This window comes from Gadus macrocephalus, chromosome 4 (assembly GCF_031168955.1).
Source record: "Gadus macrocephalus chromosome 4, ASM3116895v1".
In the NCBI taxonomy this organism is placed as follows: Eukaryota; Metazoa; Chordata; class Actinopteri; order Gadiformes; family Gadidae; genus Gadus; species Gadus macrocephalus.
This window is the reverse complement of record NC_082385.1, coordinates 13,967,014-13,990,594: the sequence shown is the minus strand read 5'-3', so window position 1 is coordinate 13,990,594 and position 23,581 is coordinate 13,967,014. Positions and strand designations below refer to the sequence as shown.

Genomic DNA, 23,581 nt, shown 5'->3' with positions numbered 1-23,581 from the left:
AGACAGGGACACCAGTCCTAATTGGGGGATAGGACAATCATATACAAGGCCTTGCGGCCGTCGAAAGAGGCGACACCCTTTGAACTTGGCCATGTTCACCATCATGATGACCTGTGGGTCGCAAATAATAATTACATAAAACTAATCTCAACTTTCTTTTCAAAGTGATGCTATTAAAATAATGGATCATTAGATACTTTGCCTGAAGCCCTGTTTCAATTTTGCGTCACAATTATACATGCAATAATGTATTAGATCACAATGCATTTAAATTAGGATTTTCCGCATAGTTGAGCATTTTCACATACATATCATTATGCACCATGATGAATAATGATGGTCATAATGTAGATCAGAAGTAGGAATTACAATCACACATAAAAAATGCATAACCTTTGACTTTATATGACTTCTTGGAAACAAGTAGACCATTTTTTAGGGCCAGAAACGGCTCGGATGAACTGCCGGATAATGAGAAACATAGTTTTTATACAGCATTCAAATTAAACATTGTAGCTTGATGAAACTCATAATAGGATTAAGCATGGTTCAAACGGAGGCGATTTGAAACCGATATTAATAATCGCTGTGTGCTTTATGGAAAGCGCTGAAACAATGTGAAGAGGGCAGCTCCACGTAAAGACAAGCAGAGGGCCTCGCTCCACCGACGGATGTTAGAACGGGATTGAAGTGGTCCGTGTACCGGCTGCATATCAGTGTTACTGACAGTCGTGTCTCCTTCAGCGCTCCTACGGTACACACACACATAACGGTTGTGCGTGGCTCAATAACATCAGCACTGCCAGGGGCTACGGTTCCCACCGCTACTGGGCTGATCAATGCTAGGAACATATGACCACAGGTTATTTTATGTCGCTTTTTTTAAATATATTTGTCTGAATTGTATCAGTTGCTGTACCGCTTTACACTCTCAGTGGATATGAGGATGGTCTCATGTACCCTAATCCTACCATTGAGAACCCTAACCCTGGAGAACCCTAACCCTGGATAACCCTCATCCTGGAAAACCCTTATCCTACGATGAAGAACCCTCACCCCAGAGAACACTCAACCTGAAGAACCCTTCCCCTCACCCTGGAGATCCCTTACCGAGCAGAACCCTCTACCTGGAGAACCTACCTTGTGGCTTGATGTCATGAAGCAGATTTCCATCTGCAATGACAAGGACACAATAAAACGTTGGTTTGACCTCATTCTGAAAGCTTTTGCATGTGAGTGTGTGTGTGTGTGCTCATTTATTAGAATTTGTGTGTTTGTGTGTGTTATTATCAATGCGTCCTTGTGTGTGGGTATTTATATGTGTTTGTTTTGGGGTGTGTGTGTGAGTGTGTATTTGTATGTGTGTGTTTGTGTGAGCGTGTCTGTGCCTGTGTGAGTATGTGTGTATTTATATGAGCGTTTGGGTGTGCGTGTTTATGCAAGTGTCTATAAAGCATAGCCTAGCACTGGTTGCAACAAAGGCAGAGGCTCCCCCTGCTCCCTCCTGGAGGACCACTGAGTCCATAAAGGAGGGTAAGATAGCGTCTCCGTCCTGAAGACGTTTAGCCCCAACGGCCCCTAGAGGCCCAGCGCTCTGGCCCCGGGGCCTCAGAGACGTCCGGCCCCACTCACTCTGTATGCAGAGGCCCCCGGTGCAGTTGTCGGCCCCCAGCCCGGGACCGTCGCAGGGCCGGCCCCCGTGCCGCGGCTCGGGCTCGGCGCAGTCCCGGCTCCGCTGGCGCCCGCAGTCCACGCCGCACGCCGTCCACAGGCTCCACGGGCCCCAGCCGCCGTCCACTGCAACACACAGGGAGACATGAGAGGGGGAGAGGTCCATACACACACTAACTGTCCGTCCACACCAGAAGCGAATTGAGCGACCAAATCGCCGGAAGTCATTCACTTTCTATGGGCAAGAGCGACCAAAGCGACCAAAGCGACCAACGCTACCAGCGGCCAAAGTTGAGCGACCAGAGCGTCAAAAAGAAGTTGAAAACTTTTTAACTTTATGCAAATGACTATTATTCGCTTCAGCGGCCAAACACTGACAGCCAATCGGAATGTAGACGCTCTTCGCTTGCGTGGATCCCAGGGAACATCGGCAGGCACTTTGGTTCCTACCTACCTTTATTCACTCACTGAACAAAATGTCGGCTGAAGTATTAATCGCGGCTGTAACTGGGCACCCGGTGTTCGAACCCACCCTTTTTCAGTTCAGAGATCGAAACGCCATAGTGGTTTGGATATCAAGTGATGATAAGCGGGAGTATTTATAGGCTACATCTAGAACGTTCGTATTTAAGCGGGACTCATTTTAATTTGCTCTACATGCCACCAATCTAACCAACCAATCGCGTGTAGCATGCTTTAAACAAAACCAAAAAAGTTTTTGAAATCGTCACATAAACAAACTAATCGACAAGACGAGGGATAAATGACAAGGGATATATCTCTTGTCTTTTATCCCTCTATTCCCCACTATTCACGGAGCCTGAGGTGAATAATTGTTAATTAAATAGTCTAGATAGATAGCCTAGTCAAGTCTTTATTAATACCAAACGACACAAATCGTCGGGAATCCATTTAGGTGGTTCGGCCCACACAGGACAGTAGCCTACAAGACCACACAGAACAAGTCTGACTGGACATACACACAATACATCACATTAAAACTAAACACGCGTTGATAGATAGATAGACAGAAAGACCTAGATAGATAGATATGTTCCATTATTTGCCTTGCGGAGCCAACCAGTCCTGTGCGCGTATGCAAATTAGCCATGTGCGCTAATGTCTATTTGTTTTGAATGCGACGAATGAGTGCAGATCATGATTTGCAGATCCAGATCAGTGAAACATATTTCAACTACTACAGCACGCAGGGTTTTTTGTTCTCGGTTGTAATTAGCCTACATTTTAGGATTTTTTTTTATATTGGGGGGAATCACTGTCCTACTTGTTGTCGAAGCACTTTATCGAACAAGCAAAACCGTCTCGGCAATATGGCCAAGGTGTATGGGAGAGTTCACTATTTGATATGGCTGTCTGTAGGGCCTACTAAACGCATACGGCTCCTTTAAATGCGTCTGCATAATTGAATTGTACGTCATGAGCGACTTGAGCGACCAAAGCGAACAGAAAAATTCGCAGCGAAACTTTGTGAGCGACCAAAGCGTCTTTGACGCTTTGGTCGCTCCTGGTGTGGACGTACAGTAAGGAGGTACATACATACATAGATACTCTTACATGCATCCATGTACGTACGTACATTGAGTCAACCCTAGTGTGTGTTTGGTTTAGCGGAGGCTTCAAGGAGTGCTTGCTGTTTGTCTTTTGCACATATGAAGTTCATATTTTAAACATTTGGTGGCAGTGTAATGGCTGGTTTATGCAATATATTCATTAATTTCAAGGCAGCAACACAAAAAAAATGTAAATCTAGTAAATGTAAAGCCTTCCTGGGGTAAACCATCTGTGTCTAAAAATGTAAAAGAATGGCAAGAAAACAAATAGCTGTAATTAAAAAGTAAATGTATAATTCATTCAACAGCTGACAAGCGACTTAATAATTTACTATAAGGCATTTGGCTTATATGAAACTTCCCAGGAGTTATTCAGCGTACAAAATTATTCAAAAACTAACGAACGGCTTGTACATGCGTGCAGTCAATCAACCTACTGTGTGACATGTTTTTACTGGCAATTACTGGCCATTTCGTCATGTGACAGCAAATCATTGTAATCTTGACAACCGTAGCTCTGAATTTCTCCAGGCAGATAAATGATCATGAGATGGATGGAGAGCGAGACAGAGAGACAGTGACAGACAGAAAGAGAGAAAGAGACAGAGACAGAGAGAGAGAGAGAGAGAGAGACGAGAGGGAAAGTATAGAGACTGAATTTTCAGAATTACCAGAGGTAGGTTCTTCTTCATGTCGTTTTGGGATTGGTTAGAGGAAAATAGTTGGATATGATTACTAGTGAGAGGAGTCAGGTTGGGCCACAGCGAACCCTGACGCCTGACTAGTGGTAGCAAACTGCAGGTAAGCGAGCCGTTGGTCCTTTGTGTGTGGTGAGGGATAAAGTGGTTCCAGGAAAAAGTCCTCCGATGCTGCCTAGTATTGGCACTAAAAATACCTCAGATACTGGTCTGTGTGCCGATCCGATACCATCACGTGACAATTTACTACACAGGCAAAGAACATCACAAACACCCGCGCTGTTATGCTCGATAGCGTTCGTTAACGGTTGGAGGCGGGAAGTCATGAGTTGCAAACGCGTGATCTCCGACCTACGTGCCTTCAACCCACTTAGTCAGAAAAACTTAGATGCTAAAGCTAAACGATGCTCACTATAATTTGAAATTAGAAATATTAATTATCTAGTTTATTTTTCAGTCACACTAGATAATTAAAGAAAGATATATGTAGAATTCATTCTCTGTGCATATATTTACATAACATTTTTGTGCTATGCTAGATGCTGTATGTAGTTGTTCCTGTTTTTACAAAGGGTTTAACCTGAGACAGGCCATACAACAAGGATAGCAATCATTTCACATCAATACTGGGTTAGTAGTATACAGCTGATATATATCCCACCCCCCCCCCCCAAAAAAAAAGTTCAGGTAGGAAAAATTGTATCGTAACATCTCTACCAAGGTACCATGACTTGTCAAAATAGAAAGATCACAGACACGGAAGAGTAAGAAGAAGAAGAAGAAGAAGAAGAAGGCGTTGGAGAATCAAAAAATGTAAAACCATTTGTGGAGGGTAATCTTTTGTTTTTTGCCAATTACTCAGATCTGATGGGCTGAGGATATTGCTATTTGGAGCAAAAACAAAGACTGGGAAGAATTGTGAGTCAAGGAATATAAGCCAATGGATATCCATGGAAACAAGCATTTGGAACTTCAAAATCAAAATATTACCATGACCACCACTAATACTAATTTATTCAGAAATGCATATATTCATTGATTGACTCCATTAATTCAACTGTATTAACTTTGTTGAATTATGGTTGAATGTGTGTTAAAAATATATATTTATGTGAAAATATGGGATAATATCAAAATATGAATATATTTATAGTTTGCTTTGTGAAAGAGTCCCTTATAAACGTACTTAATGATGTACACGTGCACATAAATGCACACATCTATATTATATATTGATGTTATATATTATGTACAAATTTACATTAATTGACTAGATTACAGGTTCTTCCGTCTTCAAAATGAATGGAGGGGCAATAAACTGTCCGACATCACAATAGAGTGGCATCCATCTGCTTGAACATAACCCTAGTAAGGATTAGCTGCTCCCAAATTGAAGGAATTTTTCATGGCTGTGTGGCTTCCAACAAGACTGGGAACGTTTCACACAAGACGACCAAAATCCAAAGCTTGGAACGGCTCCACTTCTGGTAGTGATATGAGATGGGTGCCATCTCCATTGATTGATTGATTGATTGATTGATAGATAGATAGATAGATAGATAGATAGATAGAGAGATAGAGAGAGAGAGAGAGAGAGAGAGAGAGAGAGAGAGAGAGAGAGAGAGAGAGAGAGAGAGAGAGAGAGAGAGAGAGTGAGTGAGTGAGTGAGTGAGTGAGTGAGTGAGTGAGTGAGTGAGTGAGTGAGTGAGAGAGAGAGAGAGAGAGAGAGATGAAAAGGGCAGAGAAAGGGAAGAGACGTAAAGGGCGAACGGCGAAGGGCCAACTTGAGAGAGAAGGAGAGTAGAGTTAGCCAACATGAGAGGGAGTCAGAGAGAGAGGGAGAGAGAAAGGGGGAGAGAGAGAGAGAGCACAAACGTCCACTATGGAAGCATATATGTAGCAAAATTCAAATGGCAATGCAATTTGCAATTCAATAAGTAATTACGTTATGCAATTGACAATGCATTATGCAATTTCATAATGTAATTTGTAAATACGTTATTCAAAGTGTATTTTAATATGCAAAGTGACAATGCAATCCTCAATTACAATAAAAATACAATAACATTTTGTCAAATTCTTTGAGTTCCTTTATTCAAATTGAAAAGCTATAGCGTCCCCGTGATTGCAATCCACTTCGCCACGCTCCGTGTGTTGAGATATTCAAATGACATTTCAATCCGCAAAACGGAATCCAAAACGGAATCCAAAGAGGAAATCCAAAGAGGAATCCAAAGAGGAATCCAAAAAGTCAATATGCAAAGTGGCAAACGTATCAGCCACCAGCGGGAACTACGTCACTTTCTATTGTGTCAGACTGTTTTATGTGTGGGGGGAGGGAGTTCCAGAGCCTGGGTGCAGAACAGCTGAATGACCGGGCACCCATTCGTAATGAGTCGTGATGTGGGGATACATAGTTGTCCAGCAGAGGTTGACCGGAGGGAGCGGGAGGGAGTGTATTCTTGGAGGAGGTCCCAGAGGTAACTGGGGGCTAGGTTCTGGAGAGCTTTGTAGGTGAGGAGTGGGTGGAGACGGTGGGTCTCCCGACCCTATGTTTCGCACCCAGTGCCTGTAGCACTTTGGAAATCTTTGTGTTTACCACACTGGCGTCAAAACGTACCCGTGAGGATAAGTCGTCTATCCTATCTCCCAGAACACGCACTCTATCTACTGCATCTGTGTCTTCAACACGATTGTTCTCCACATCATCGGCCAAACTTCGGAGCGTATCAATAATCTCCATTGGTGACCATGGACCTGACACATACGAACTAGAAGTGAACAAGGAAATTACGAGCAAGTGACGTAGTTCCCGCCCAGACGCTGATTGGCTGATACGTTTGCCACTTTGCATATTGACTTTTTGGATTCCTCTTTGGATTCCGTTTTGGATTCCGTTTTGCGGATTGAAATGTCATTTGAATATCGCAACACACGGAGCGTGGCGAAGTGGATTGCAATCACGGGGACGCTATAGCTTTTCAATTTGTATAAAGGAACTCAAAGAATTTGACAAAATGTTATTCTATTTGTATTGTTAGAACTTTTGCAAATTTAATTGAGGATTGCATTGTCACTTTGCATTTTAAAATACACTTTGAATAACGTATTTACAAATTACATTATAAAATTGCATAATGCATTGTCAAATGCATAATGTAATTCCAAATTGCATTGCCATTTGAATTTTGCTACATATATGCTTCCATACGTCCACAGCTTGCTTACAAAAGCAGCTGGACCAAGCCTAAATTAGAAGCAACCTCTCTTTGTGCAGCTTCCTGTGGTATTGTAGTCCGCCCGGCCAGCTTTTCTTTCAACCCCCCGACCAGAAAAAAAGCTGATGCTGTTACTTCCCCTCTCCCTCTCACTGGCGAAGGTCTGTGTACAATGTTACACAATCCTGCTGACTTTGAATACAAAGTCACTTTGATTGTGTCATGTTTCATCAAGCCGTCTCTCCACCTTGACATCTCCATAAAGAATCCAGTCCTCTTTCTGTTTGTTAATCTAAATGCTAATTTTTCTGTTGTGCGAAAAGAAGGAAGGAAGGAAGGAAGGAACAAGCTAAAGAAAGAAAGAAGAAAAAATAAATACATTCAGGAGTGGAAACAGAATCCCTTTGAAAAAGAGAGAGAGAGAGAGCGGGTGGTTGTTGGTTTGAGGGAAAGCAGGATGACTAGTAGCCCCTTTCTCTGCGTCTCCCGTTGTAGTTTCTTATGCACAAGCCAGCTGATGACAAAGTTTGGGCTATCAGTCTGGAAACACACACTTGGAAAGTGCAGATTACGTTGAGGTTTAGATATCTGGCTCTCCTCCTCAGCACTTTCACAACTTTAAGCTCTTTAAGCTAAACTTTAAACTCTCTCTCTCTTCTCTCCCCTCATGACTCTGCATCCTCATCCACCCCCCATTCGTCCGAGAGCCTACCGAGTGAGAGTCCTTATCCATGGTCACATGACCTATGGGGGGGGTGGAAACATACCTCACTCCTACCAATGAACAACCGCTCTGCTGACTCAGTAATTCTTCGCAGGTGGGGAGAAAAAACTAAAAGCCCTTTGTTTGGTTTCACTGTGAAAAGCAGTTCTGTGATTCAGTATTCACTGGGGCTCGATTCCCCAGCTTTTTCTTCTTGGCGTTGGGTTCCACTAAGGATGTGACGATGTCGGATCTTTTGGCATGTGTGTAGTTTAAAGTGTTTTGCCGTCTAATAAATATTAGTAACATTTGGTAGTTCTTATTGAAGCTGCTCTTGGTAAGAACCAAACAACCAACCTCCCTACCTTTCTCCACCAGTGGGAAGTGAAGCATTTCATGAATCTGTGAATGAAAGGCAAGATTGCTCCTAAAAACCAATCAGGGGAGATATACACTGATTGGCCAGAAATTAGCCGGGAGTCAGGCGCAGTCAGCTCCTTACGCATATTCTCACATTGAATTCACTCTCTAATAGCTGACGGATGGCGATGCCATTTCTAAAACATTTCACTCAAACATTAGCAGGTACATTTGAACTACAGAATCTTGTGGTGTTACACAAATTGTCCACACTTCTTCTGCAGTATTATTAGCTTTATAAGACAGGATGGGTGGTTGAGCTCACCTGGACAGAGTGAGGTGCAGCTCACCTGGAAAGTGTGTGTGGTGGGGCTCACCTGGACAGATTGTGTTGCAGGTGCTCTTCTGTACCGACATGCCCTGGCAGAGGGCCCCCCCGTTGAGCGGCGCCGGGTTGGTGCAGGTGCGCGAGCGCTTCTGCAAGCCCCGCCCACAGCGCACGTTACATAGCGACCAGTCGGTCCAGAGAGACCAGCCGCCGTTCACTGGGAACACAAAAACAAATGGGTTAATGCTATGATGAAGATAATTATATTTAATAGAGACTTAATTTCATCATATTTAAAGGTGAAATCATCCGTTTGAAATCCGTATGAAACATCAAACGTGTTATCATCCGTTACAACCTGTTCAATGCAGATCTTTCAAAACGGCTTGTACGGCTAATCACACTCACACCTGGTGGTATAATATGTCACCTGTTAAAGAGATGTATTAACTGCCTTTTGCATTTGTGTCGTGGCTTTTGAATTTGGGTTGTTGCTTTCCACTTTTCCTTTAATGTGCTTGTGTTTATCGAATGTTGTAACTGTTTTTGATGTGCAGTTGATGCACCAACATGAGGCCAACATCAGCCCCCTCTGCTAACCTAGCTCACCGTAAACGACCACGGCGGCGTTGGCACTTCGCCGCGTGGCCACGATGTTGCTCGCCTGGCAGGTGTAGTTGCCCGAGTCGGACAGGCGGGCCTCGGAGATGATGAGGTTGTGGTCGGCTCTCGAGCCGACCTTAGTGTCCATGTTCAGCGGTTCGTCGTTCTTCAGCCAGGATACCTGCAGACAGCGGAGACGGGGTGGAGGGAGAACGCTGTTAAAGCTGCGGTCTGTGATATTTGAGGGTTTTATCAGAAAGAGAGAGCAGAACGGAGCAGAAGAGAGCAAGAGATGGGAACAAAAAACCTAAATAAAGCCCCCATCCCTCTTCACCATTTGAAAGTCTTTGTTCACCTGTGATGGAACTTCACACTCTGTGTATGCCCATGTGATTGACATGGATTCCCTTAACCAAGTGGGGAAGAGAAGCCCTGATTTGTTAGAAATGAACCGGGGTGGACTGTAGCCAAAGTTGTCAGATACAGAGGCAGGAGCAGTCAACAAGGAGCGATATTCTCAGAGCACATTTCTCCAGCTAATAGCTGACGGATGACTATGGCATTTCTAACAAATTAAACTCAAATTATAGCTTTTAAATCTTCCCTGCAGCACCTTTAAAAGGATGAAAGTCAGTCAGAAATGTGTTTTGTTTTGTTCTTGTGGCAGTATAGACCGCGCCAATGAAACTGGAAGGCCTAAGTTTGTGCTTCTCTTCAGCCCACGGGCACGTTAGCGAGCGGCTAATGTGAACGCTCATGGGTAGATTTCTATTGTTTTTCAAAAAGCACCAGATGTCAAAGGTCAGCCCTGTTGCTTAGCAACAATAGAGCATCTTGTTATATTAAATTTTAAGTATGCTGCATACTTTTCAGGAGTAACAGCACATATGCATGGGGTTGTTGACTTTTCTTGGCTGGCTCAACTTGGATGTTTTTGTGAAAAGGATAAGCATCGCCCTGAATTAGTAATAAAGATTGATTCTGCGGTCCGAACAAATAATGGGCTCGTCTCCCTTTGAAGTCTACATCAGCCAGGATCAATGTCGACTTCCAGCAACGCAAATTAGAAAATACTTAAAAAGGAGGTGAGGATTTGAGGCTGTTTTATCAGCTCACTGGCGTTGTCGGCGATAGGGAGACGCAGGCTTTGTTCTTGGGACTTTTGACTGGTGGGCCCGAGTCTGTCTCCTGTTTTGTTATGGAGAAATAGTAGCGAGGAAAACTCAATCCCACGAGTGGATGAAGCTTTCATAAGGGGATTTTAAATTTGTATTTCTACAGTGGCCGGTCCCCACGGTGTTTACAACTGTTTAATACTGCTGGCCGGGTTTGTGTTCACCAATTTCACGCTCACAGATCCCCGCCTTCATCCACATGATAGGCCGAAAAAGAAAATATGATTCGAAGGAAGTGAAACGCCTGGTTCAGCCGGCTTTGAGCTTGTCTCCGTCAGACACTAGTAGGGAAACTAAAGTCTGATTTGTGAGCCTAAGTACAAAGTAAGACTAATTTCTGAACACATAAAACATTGTGGGGATAAATTCCTTCAAAATGTAAATGTTAAATTTACATTTGTCTTTTAGAGGCCAGACAGAAGCCGGCGGTAATCTGTCTGACGCATTGAACCGTGGGCATTAGGAGGGCTGGGCGCGGGTCAGATCTCCTTCCATTACTAATTCAGCAGTGGCTCGAGTGAGTGAATGTAATTAGGAATTACAAACGGAGGAACGCTCCGCTGGCCGCTGCTCCGCTTGCCTGACTGGCTCTGTATATTGCTATTAGTGCGTCGTTGGCCTGAGCCTTTCATTGAGGGAGACTGACTTTGGGCTCCTGGGGGAGGGGCCTGTTGATTTATGGCTGTGTTTGAGGATTAAAAAGTCAACATTATTCTTGAAGTGTGCGTGTGTGTGTGTGTGTGTGTGTGTTTGTGTTTGTGTAGTTTAGTGAAAAAAATTCTCTGTGACAGATTGTGCGTGTGTGTGTGTGTGTGTGTGTGTGTGTGTGTGTGTGTGTGTGTGTGTGTGTGTTCTGTGTGTGTTCCGCGTGTGTGTGTGTTTGTTTCGTTATCTTTGTGTATGTGTGTGTGCTCCCTATGTATGCATTTGTGTGTGTGTGTTGGTGTGCGCTTGTGGGTTCTGTGTGTGTTACTTGTGGTTGTGTGTGTATGCTTCGTGATCTGTGTGTGTTCTTTGTGTACATGAGTTTGTATGCGTCCTCCCTGTCTGGTTCGTGTGTGTGTGTGTGTGTGTGTGTGTGTGTGTGTGTGTGTGTGTGTGTGTGTGTGTGTGTGTGTGTGTGTGTGTGTGTGTGTGTGTGTGTGTGTGTGCTGGGGACTGTGTATTTTCCTAGGGAATATAACAGCAGCCAACACTCTCCAAAATTGCTTTGCTCTTTCGCAGCACCCCGATAGAAAATTTGAGCTGTGAAATCAATAAACAGGGGGCGCTTCTGTTTTCTTCTTCTGATGGGCCAACAAGTCTTTCATCAGGCCTTTAATTTCCTTCTTCTCAGTCATTGATAGTCTTGCGGGCGGGCGGCCTCCGTGCAGTTCCCTCTCTCCCTCCCCAGCCACCGTTTATTTATAACCTCCATTTACACTTCTCCTCCCCTCTCCGCCGGATGCTGTGGGAGCTGTCGTGTATCTAAATGTCATCGCGGAACATCAAGAAAATATCCATATTGACTCCTCTGATCGTTTCTCACTACTTTGTTCCCGCCCCCTCCGCCCCCTCACTGTACTGAGACAAATTACGTTTACATGGGAGAGCAACGATTACAACGTCAAACACTACATGGAGCTGATGTATTTCAACAAGACATTGGTATTGGAATGCGTCCCCCGGGTCTCTGACATCAGGTACGTGTTCGGAGAGGATAACCAACACAAGGGGTGACGGTACAAATCTTGTTTGCACTGTTCTGCGCTAAATCTTTGATTTGATAGATATTTACAGTTAAGCATTATTTTTCTCATATGGAAACGGTTATGGGGATACATTAAAACAACATAATCTTTTTCTGACATCACTCTCGAAGCTACCCACTACACGTTCAAACAGCTCCACTGATCCAATTAAAATGTAATTTGTGATTATTCATTGAGTCCCAGTGATGTGTGTATCGACGTACCCATCACTACCAAACGCTAGCTTATCTGGGCGAGGCGAAGATGTATGTGTACCAATCCTAGTTTATTGTGACAACCTACTTGTGCAAGCTAATGGTTAACTTTGGGATACACAGATTAAAGTGTTGCCTTGGAGAAGGTGAATACAGTAGGAAATTATTTTGTCGGTGGGAAGATACATGATTGAAATAATTAGATGAAGCAATCAATGTAATTAGTAACTGGCTCCTTTCCAAAATAATCACTGGGAGAAACATCCTCCCTATGCGTATTTAAACGGCTGACACGCCTTTGAGGAGCTACATGTGTTTTGTCTATCCAAACAAACCTCGCTGTGCAACTCTTCATTTGTATATAATAACAGGAAGCTCAGTACCTTCGCCAGTTGTTAGAATCCAGTAAGGAGACCCAGACCTCATTACTTTTATGAACCACGGGCCTGAGCCACAAAGTCATTCGACTTACAAGCCTGTTTTTATCCAGAGTTAATATGGCATGCACACAGAGGCACTGACCTATATTCAATATTGAACACACACAGATGAGTCCCGGTGCACGACACCAGACAGGAAAATGCGTTGTTTAAGAAGCAAGGAATCGCTTCAAAGCCATTCAGTCCTTCAGTAAAAAAACAGATTTGTTGTTTAACTGTTATAAGGACAGAGGTATAAAATATAATCCACCTCGTAGAAACGCAAAGATTGCGTCCCCCTGCAATCACAAGATGAAACAGGCACTCCTAACATTCTTCCTACCTCCTAAACTTCAGGATTGGATTTACAAGATTACCTTTTTGATTATTATTGATCGTCGGGGGAAGTTAAAGTCTGCTATCGAGTATGAAACATTATTATTTCTCACTGAAGAGCCGATACCCCTATAAAGGGTTACTAACTAAATCAATCTAACCAATTAGTAATAAAAGCAATATATATGCTGCACGCACAAACACACATGCGTACACAAAAACACCCACAGACACACACACACGACCCCACACACACAACCCAATACACACAAATACACACGACCAAAAACACACACAGACACATGAAGACACACAACCACACACACAGACGCACACACACACACACACACACACTTGTGTAAGGGTCCTCGTCCATGGTACCTGTCAAAATGCTTCAAGCTAAATTACACTGTATACGATATTTTGTAAACACAAGAAAAAAAAACGGATCCATCAAGTGTCACCTAATGAGGCCTCCCGCTGACACATAGTCGATTGATCATATGAGTAATCTAAGAGCAGGTGTCCTCTTTCATAATATCAGAGACGGGGTGCATTCAGCGTGGGGGGAGGGGCATGTCTTTCATATCCATGCTTCACCCATGATTAAAGATATCCCGGAGCTCCCCGTTGGACTCGTTTGCACCCTCACCAACTCATCACGTCGGTTAGACACTTCAAAAGACACCCTGGCTCCGTCCAAAACACACACTACTTCCTGTGATTCAGTGTTTACCATGGCTGTTTGGGGGCGTGGGGAGTGCCTTTTACCACAGTATTCTAATCTCTCTTCGAATCCATCGAGAACCAACTGTTCCTGCAAGCTTTCGATGCTCGTCTTTGGGTTCCAGTTCTGCCGTGGTGACATTGTGAGGAGCTGCGGAGACACTGAGAGTCACTTCCACTGACGTCCAGCTGGTTAACCCAAGGTGCCAGAGAGGCATCGCCCAGCTGTCCTCCATCTCACCCTCCTCCAGCGTTCAACGACCCTCCGGCTGATCTCTGCTGCGCTGTCACAAGCCTTTCTCTCGTGGGTTGGATCCATTTTTTTATACACTATGTATTTTGTGATTTTTTTGGATCGCATTGAAGTCTAACCTCATGGGAGCTCGTAATGCTTCACAATGGATGCCCTCGCAGTCACCCGCTCACATTAACCACACACAGAGTGGCACATAGACGGAGGTTTCGACCGTGATTTGAACCAGCAACCGTCCCACTGCTAGGCGAGTCATCCACGCTAAAAGGCAACACCTCCCACACGCTTTAGAGCCTGTTTAATCCTCTTCTGCGTCTCCTCCCTCCATTTGAGTGCTACTAAGGCTAGGTTTGATGTTCTTTCTACTTGTTTATTTGAGTTTTTCTTTTACTTTTGTGTTTAGTACACTCTGGAATCCAAAGCGAATTTTCGAGGCATTTTGGGTTTCAGCATCTTGCCTGCTGGTCAAGGGCAGTGCAAACTTAAGGGTTCAAACCCAGGGTCTTTCCGGCCCTCAATTACTATTCATTGTTCTTTAAAACGTCCTCTTCAAAGGCCCCCTATTTTACCGCCAGGTGTGAGTGTGATTAGCCATAACAGACCATGACTCACTCGTGATGTCAATAAGGCACAGGAAAAGGCAGATTTTCGAATGGCTTGTAATGGCTAATCACACTCACACCTGTTGTTACAAAAGGGGCCCTCTTACCCTTTTTTAACCATATTGACACATTTAGATAATTTATATAGTGATTGCCTCATTATAATTAATTTATTATTTATTTTGTAGCAATATTTATGCTTTGACGTATTTATTTATTTAACATTGACTAAAATGGCTTTCCATACAATGACACACATATGACGTCAAATATATAACAAAATGCTATGATAAACCCCATACTATCGTGACCCATGAGCAATCTGTTGCGGTAGAGTGGAAACATTTGAGGGGTGTAGTCCCTGCAGAATGTGAGACCCCCCTCAAAGGCAGCCTGATAAGGGGCCTCAAAGCAGCCTGAGGCCGACGGAGGAATAGAAGATCTTAATTGGTACATTTCTTACACTTCAGATAGCAGCGAGGGTTAATGAGCCGGCCACACACACAACACACACAGGCCGCTCTCATGTCTGTGACGTTTGTAGCGTGATGATGACGCAGCCTTCCTTGAGAGTCTTTCTGGTGACAGTTTTACTAGTAAGTAGGGTTGTGCCTTCCTCTTCTAAAGCGATTTGATACACACCTCGATTACAGCGGCACCGATACGACACACGAGGAACGGTGCTTTGGTTGAATGGATTTAGTGCGACTGGGTTTGATAAGCGGAATAATCGATGGGATTTTGACGCGATTCTATACACAATTATACTTGTCCCACACGTACCTCTTCAAAAGGGATCTAAAAATGATCACCAAAATCAGTGGCTTTGTATATTTTGTTTGAATAAATAAAGATAATAATATTGCAGTGTGTTGCTGGGCAACAGCAGTCTTAGGGGTTCTGGTTCTGGATCGGTTCAAACGGTGGAGAGCTTGACCTGCTGACCTCTATTTCCGCCCTGCATGGTCGCTACAGGTGGTCGCTAAACACAACAATACAGAATCATTCTGCAAAATAATAGTTTCTGGATTCCAGAATCGTGTCCCACAGTCTGTTGGGTCCGAAATAGCAAACATATTGTTGAATACTAGTGGCGTTATCATTTTAATCTGGTACGAAACGGTGTTACTAATGCTAATATATGTCGTTTTTGAACGAGCCTGTGTTGTAGCTTCAACTTGACAAACATGGCGAGGCTTGGCTCCCAAAAAAAATTCTGAATAATGACCTATTTACTGGTTGGAGGATAATAACGAATAACTCCATGACTGTGGGCCCAAAGTCGCTGCCTCCGTTCTGTTGGAATGGAAGTGGAAGTGACAGGAAGGTAATTACATACGTATGGTGAGATTGCGTTTTTTCCTGTTGCTCCATTCATCTCAATCCAAACTGGGGGGTTTCATTAGTTCATACGCCCCACCCCGTCCCCACCCGCTCTGCCTTCTGGAAACCTTACACCACACACACACACACACACACACACACACACACACACACACTCCACCCCCATGATGCGATGAGTTTCAGGAAATCAGATCCACAAATCCAAGCCAATCTGAATGACATCAGGAGGGCACTCTGAACCACGTCAGGATGGGTCACAACTTCTCTGTGTCCTTGGGGTGAAATCCCATCCCCCCACCTGTCTGAGGAAATGTTTGTGTTCATTGCATAATAATTACATTTGAAGTGCTTTGGGTGACCTTTGGGATGAATGGACTAATGATGAATCCATTTAGGTTGCAGAACCCTAGGGCTGGTAATGAGGGTTTAATGGATTGACACTGATGTTTGTTTGTTTGTTTGCTCGTCTTTTAGTGGGTGCTCATAGAGGAGGCTCATTGAGCGTATGAGAGCTAATTTTTTGACTCATTTGATTTTAGCATGATGACTACCCTCAAAGTAAGGGTTAGGGTACGTATACCAAGCCCACAACAGAGTTGAAGTCATTCTCTCTTTACTAAAGCCACTTGAAATCATCTATAATATACGATAGGATAGTAATATATTTGCTCATATCTGTAAAGGGGAGAACCCAGAGGGCGAGAGAGAGAGAGAGAGCTTTATTAATAAGCACCTTGAGACTCTCCGTGGTGCTGCTCCTCCAACTACTTAACTGAATCATCACGGATCCCGGGGTCTATAGTTTTACTCCGCTGCCATAAAAGATGCAGTCAGTCGAAGAGATTCCACCATATTTGGGTCTTTGTGCAAATTAAATTCCTCCAAAATGTCGACTTCAGCTGTTCAGAGACAATACATTATCCCCAACCCCGCGTCTGACAAACGTTGGGATTATTACCTCTAGCAATATCATGACTGGTAACGCCTTTGTCTCCAGATTCATTAGCATAAAAATCATCCAGTTAGTATTAACAACCCCCCCACACACACACAGACCGAGCCACAAACACCCATAACCCCTATAAGTAGGTTGGCAGCGTCATATATTTTGGCTTAGATAGACTCTCCTCTCCGTGACCAGGCTCTATCCCTGTTTCCCTGCAGTTTTTATGTGGTTTCCCTTGAGAACAACAGCAGGTACTGTAGCGAAATTACAGAATGTGTGGGCCATAAAAAAATAAAAGGTGCTTCTGGCCAAAATAAATAAATAATAGTTGAAAACTAACATTTGGGAGAAAAGCTAACAAAATTAGAATATGTAAATGTGGTTAATTTGACCGCTGTGTCGTTGTGTTGAGTATTTAAACAAATGATCACAATGCTACAACAGATGCAAGTCGAAATCTACTGTGTCGTGGGCTCAAACATAGTTTAGCAAATAAACTAATCGACGCTGCAACAGATGCCAGAACCTGAAAGGAAAACACTAAACCCGTCTCTGAATGTAGAGGAGTCTGAATGACTCACACGACCATGGTGTCATTTAGCAGACACAATACATGTCAACTGTAGTTCAGGGTTTGGTGTCTCGCACAAGGGCGATTAAGGGTAGGTTGCCGACATCAAAGCCAGAACCCTTCAGCTGGGGGCGAAACAGCCACACCAACGGTTCCCAAATGTTTTTTTGCCCGTGACCCCACTTCTAGCTCTGGAAATGTTTGCGAACTTAACTTCAACTTTTATGAACACAGATGTTTTTTACCGCCAAAAAAGCAATTATAACATCTACGTCCTTGTAGATTCCATCGCATCGCTCCACCACACACTAAGTGATTAGAGGCAGTTTGCTCCTGGCTAGGAGTTAACAGGCAGCTATTTCTTATAATCAGGGCGTCTATGAGATTAATAAAGTTTGCTAAAATGGATCATCAAACATCCAACGCTTACGTCTGCCAGCCCACGGAACCCCATGTGCCTCTTCGAGAAGGGTCCCGACCCCAAGGTTGGGAGCCGCTGCCCTACACCATCCCGCCACAAAACATTGCATCTTCCTTGTTCTCCGTTAAGATTCCTGCTTTTCCTCTCCCCACCGTCCCAGAGCTGCCTGATACACTCCCACAGTAACCACGTCTTTGACACCCTCAACCCAGTGTGGGAGGAGGGTTAGGGAAGGTACAACCACAAGCCTCGATGCAAATATTATCCTGGGCAATACCCAGAGAAGGGACATATTTGTTGTTGCATTATTTACTGAAAACATTATCTTTGTAAGCCTGAGTTTCTTTGAATGATGCATGAGGTGTTGCACTATTGAGTGGTTGGGAAGGGGGGGGGGGGTGCACACCAATACTCCATTTGTGCGTTGTTAATCTTTCATTACACATACAAACAAAAAGGAAGCAGTCGGATACATCTTTAAGAAGGCGTCCGGAGACAGATGAGAGGCGGCTATATGGAGGAGCTCAGCGTGGAGCATTTTAATATTCTCTTTTTGTTTCATAATCCCCACAGCTATCAATACCATTATTCTTTTGAGAGAGAGAGAGAGAGAGAGAGAGAGAGAGAGAGAGAGAGAGAGAGAGAGAGAATAATAAAACCCAGTCGAGATGCTATTTAGGGTGTGGGGGGGGGGTTGGGGGAGGGAGGGGGGAAATGGGAGGGGCCGTACCTCGGCCAATGGCACGCCCTCTGGGGGCCGGCAGTGCAGCACGATCATGCCCTTAAGAGGCACCTCGGTGCCCTGGGGGTCCTGCTCAAAGTTCTTCCTCAGGTCTGGAAGGAAACAGCAGAGCAGAGCGAGTCAGGGGACACCACTTATCAGGACACACACACACACACAGACACACACTCACGCACACATGCACGCACGCACACACACACACACACACTTTATGATGAATGTGCAACATAGACAAAGCTTTAAACACACACACTAACACACACACAAACACCATTAAAAACATATACAGCAAAAACACAATAGTCAGCAATTCAAACTAACCCAGACAAAACTTTATTCACAAACACACACACTAAACTTATACTGACCAACTTTAAAACAAAAAAGTTTCCAAACTGACATATGCGTGACCCCCTCACACACACACACACACACACACACACACACACACACACACACACACACACACACACACACACACACACACACACACACACACACACACACACACACACACACACCAACCCGGTCTCACGAAAATACGTGACACTGTCACGTTATTTAATCTATTGAAACGTGATCAGGGACACGTATTTTCAAAATTTTCGTGTCAAAAAGCACTAATTTCAAACCCATGTATTTCAATTGAAAGTATTTGTCGTGTCACTAAGCACGACTTCCAAACTAAGGTTCTGTCCGGGAGCGTTCTCCCTAATGTCCCTTAAGGAGCTCCGTACAGAACATTTATTGTTAAAAATTGTCTGTGATAACTAACAATAAGACAGCTTTTGGCCACCCGTTTCTACTTAAACTTGTCTGTGAACAATATGACAGCTTTAGGCCACCCGTTTCTACTTTCACTTGTCTGTGAACAATATGACAGCTTTAGGCCACCTGTTTCTACTTTCACATTTGATTCTGAGAAATTGTGACAATTCACGGATATATTAAATGCAGGTGCGCTGCTCTGTATGCAAACCGCGAAGGAAAAAAGGGTAGCTGCTTCATCTGTTCTTTTTAGAATTGTATGTCTTGATGTTTTGATCTAGCCATAGATCTATTGTCTTGTTTTTGGCTATGTGAATGGAAGTCTGCGTCGATGCCTCGCAAGTCCAGTGTCGCGAGCGGACGTTGCCATGACATCTAGAAATCATACCGTATTTAATGGGTATCATTACTATTGATGTGTAGGGGTTGATTATAACTCGTGAATAATATTGTTTAGACCACAGTCTGGGGGAATACTCGTATTCTGATTGGCTGCAGGGTGTGTATTAACTCCTGATATAGGCCTACAGACACCTGCTAAGTAGTTCCAGTCAGTGTTTAGATTCTCTGCCCGAGACCGACCCGACCCGACCCGCGGGCCAGGTCGGTCCGATATTTCCCACCACTATCCTCGGGCCGGGCCTTTGATCAAGCGTTTTTATTTTTATTTTATCATTGGTTTATTGGCCTAATCTGAGGAGAATGAAAAAAAATGTTGGGTTGAAATCGGGCTCGGGCTCATAATTACAGTAAATCTGTCGGGGCGGGCCGGGCCTGTACAGAACGTGCACGGGCTCGGGCTTGATTTTCTTTATTAATCGAATGGGAAATGCAATAGGCCTATTTTAGGACCTAATCACCGTTAAACTTGTTTCTAATAACATTTCTAGCGAGAAATATACTTTTTACTTGCATAATCTTTAGCAAGTGTTTACGTCTGATCTTTAGTTTTATAGTTATTAGGAAGATTTTATCGGCTCGCTCGCATGTTTCAACGACGTCAGGTTGCTAGGGACGCTGCTTTCGCTAAACTAGCAGCTCACGTGTTTCCTGCGTTTGTGTTATTAAACCGTTACTGTTTCTAACAATGATATCACCTTGTTAGAAACACGTATATCTGAGAGCCAACCCAGTCGCCAAAAGCATACGTTGACAGTGTACGTTTTCGTGAACACTGGATTACGTCGCATTTCAACATAAAATAGCGTGTTATACACACACACGCACACACACACACTCGCACACACATGCACACACACACACACACACACACACACACACACACACACACACACACACACACACAATGCATTTCGCTGCTAAAACAACAGCAACAGATATTCCCTCAATTATTATTACTTTCAAAACGTTGGTTTGTGGAATTACTTTTTTATTTGGGCTGCTTCTAGGACATTTTGGGTGGATTTTGAACGGTATGTGGACAGGACGTTTTTTGCAGGACCTGGCAACCCTGCGCTGTTAGGTGCTGAAATGCTCCGGAACAGATCTGGATCCACTATGGCCAAAATACTTGTATGCCCCCCCCCCCCCCCCTTAAATAAATACTATGGCAGAATAAAGAATAAATTCATGCATTATCATTCAACTTGAACATGTGTTTTTACAGTATAGCGTGGTGGAGGGATGACGTATGTTGGCCAACCCGGAAGTGAGCGTCGCCCTGGTTTCCCTTGACAAAAAGCCAATGGGTTTTTCCATTGGATTTTGGATTATTGCAGAAAAATTAGCATCTTTGAAGCACCTCCTCAAAAACTGAAAATAAATAAATAAATAAAAATATCTGTGCTCCAAAGAACGAAATGTAAACGAATGCATTCTGAATGGGAGTGTTTCTCCGATTTTTCCATGCTACACAGAACGAAATGTAAACCCATGCCAATAAAGACTTCATGTTCATAATAATTTAAATATCATTAATCTCCTGAGTGTGTAGGGTGGTATTCAATTTTTTTGAATACCATCCAAGCTGCCTTTTAAGGATACCTTGGAATATCTGTCTATTTTTTAACCATTGGACCCTAGTTTACGACAAAAACAACACAATTGACGGCAGCTCCTTTGCCGCGTGGTTTTTAGAACCATGTAAGGATTAGAGGGGGCGGTCGATAGCAACCACCATAGCAACCATGACGGTCAAGTGACTGGATGCAGCCCCATTGAAAAAAATTGAATACCACCCTACACACTCAGGAGATTAATGATATTTAAATTATTATGAACATGAAATCTTTATTTGCATGGGTTTACATTTCGTTCTGTGTAGCATGGAAAAATCTGAGAAACACTCCCATTCAGAATGCATTAGTTTACATTTCGTTCTTTGGAGCACAGATATTTTTATTTATTTTCAGTTTTTGAGGAGGTGCTTCAAAGATGCAAATTTTTCTGCAATAATCCAAAATCCAATGGAAGAACCTGTTGGCTTTTTGTCAAGGGAAACCAGGGCGACGCTCACTTCCAGGTTGGCCAACAAACGTCATCCCTCCACCACGCTATACTGTAAAAACACATGTTCAAGTTGAATGATAATGCATGAATTTATTCTTTGTTCTGCCATAGTATTTATTTAAAAGGGGGGGGGGGCATACAAGTCGTTTGACAATAGGGGATCCAGATCTGTTCCGGAGCATTTCAGCACCTCGGGCAACAGCGCAGGGTTGCCAGGTCCTGCAACAAACGTCATGCCCACATACCGTTCAAAATCCACCCAAAATGTCCTAGAAGCAGCCCAAATAAAAAAGTAATTCCACAAACCAACGTTTTGAAAGTAATAATAATTGAGGGAATATCTGGTGTGTGTGTGTGTGTGTGTGTGTGTGTGTGTGTGTGTGTGTGTGTGTGTGTGTGTGTGTGTGTGTGTACGCGCGTGTATGTGTATAATACGCTATTTTATGTTGAAATGCGACGTAATCCAGTGTTCACGAAAACGTACACTGTCAACGTATGCTTCTGGCGACTGGGTTGGCTCTCAGATATACGTGTTTCTAACAAGATGATATCATTGTTAGATACAGTAACGGTTTAATAACACAAGCGCAGGAAACACGTGAGCTGCTAGTTTAGCGAAAGCGGAATCCCTAGCAACCTGACTTCGTTGAAACATGCGAGCGAGCCGATAAGATTTTCCTAATAACTATAAAACTAAAGATCAGACGTAATCACTGACAAAAGATTCTGCAAGTAAAAAGTATGTTTCTCGCCAGAAATGTTAGAAACAAGTTTAACGGTGATTCGGTCCTAAAATAGGCCTATTGCATTTCCCATTCGATTAATAAAGAAAAATCAAGCCCGAGCCCGTGCACGTTCAGTCCGAGCCCGGCCCGCCCCGACAGATTTACTGTAATTATGAGCCCGAGCCCGATTTCAACCCAAATTTCTTTTTAATTCTCCTCAGATTAGGCCAATAAACCAATGATAAAATAAAAATAAAAACGCTCGGGCCCGGCCCGAGGATAGTGGTGGGAAATATCGACCCGACCTGGCCCGCGGGTCGGGTCGGGTCGGTCTCGGGCAGAGAATCTAAACACTGACTGGAACTACTTAGCAGGTGTCTGTAGGCCTATATCAGGAGTTAATACACACCCTGCAGCCAATCAGAATACGAGTATTCCCCCAGACTGTGGTATAAACAATATTATTCACGAGTTATAATCAACCCCTACACATCAATATTAATGATGCCCATTAAATACGGTATGATTTCTAGATGTCATGGCAACGTCCGCTCGCGACACTGGACTTGCGAGGCATCGACGCGGACTTCCATTCACATAGCCAAAAACAAGACAATAGATCTATGGCTAGATCAAAACATCAAGACATACAATTCTAAAAAGAACAGATGAAGCAGCTACCCTTTTTTCCTTCGCGGTTTGCATACAGAGCAGCGCACCTGCATTTAATTTATCCGTGAATTGTCACAATTTCTCAGAATCAAAGGTGAAAGTAGAAACAGGTGGCCTAAAGCTGTCATATTGTTCACAGACAAGTGAAAGTAGAAACGGGTGGCCTAAAGCTGTCATATTGTTCACAGACAAGTTTAAGTAGAAACGGGTGGCCAAAAGCTGTCATATTGTTAGTTATCACAGACTATTTTTAACAATAAATGTTCTGTACGGAGCTCCTTAAGGGACATTAGGGAGAACGCTCCCGGACAGAAC

General features: G+C 43.6%; 1 protein-coding gene and 1 long non-coding RNA gene across 6 annotated transcripts in view; both read right to left on the bottom strand.

The window, feature by feature from the left end:
• LOC132456154 (uncharacterized) overlaps positions 1 to 23,581 on the bottom strand; it is a 295,066-nt gene that overhangs the window by 165,429 nt on the left and 106,056 nt on the right. The gene's annotated exons all lie outside the window — the stretch shown is intronic.
• LOC132456149 (netrin receptor UNC5D-like) overlaps positions 1 to 23,581 on the bottom strand; it is a 147,650-nt gene that overhangs the window by 44,351 nt on the left and 79,718 nt on the right. For all 5 annotated transcript variants that reach the window (XM_060050388.1, XM_060050385.1, XM_060050386.1 and 2 more), the window contains exons 4-8: positions 18,621 to 18,724; positions 9,159 to 9,333; positions 8,599 to 8,766; positions 1,633 to 1,797; positions 1,141 to 1,173 (exon numbers count right to left, since the gene is read on the bottom strand). In XM_060050388.1, the coding sequence (XP_059906371.1) occupies positions 1,141 to 1,173; positions 1,633 to 1,797; positions 8,599 to 8,766; positions 9,159 to 9,333; positions 18,621 to 18,724 (645 nt within the window). The remainder of the gene's footprint in view (positions 1 to 1,140; positions 1,174 to 1,632; positions 1,798 to 8,598; positions 8,767 to 9,158; positions 9,334 to 18,620; positions 18,725 to 23,581) is intronic.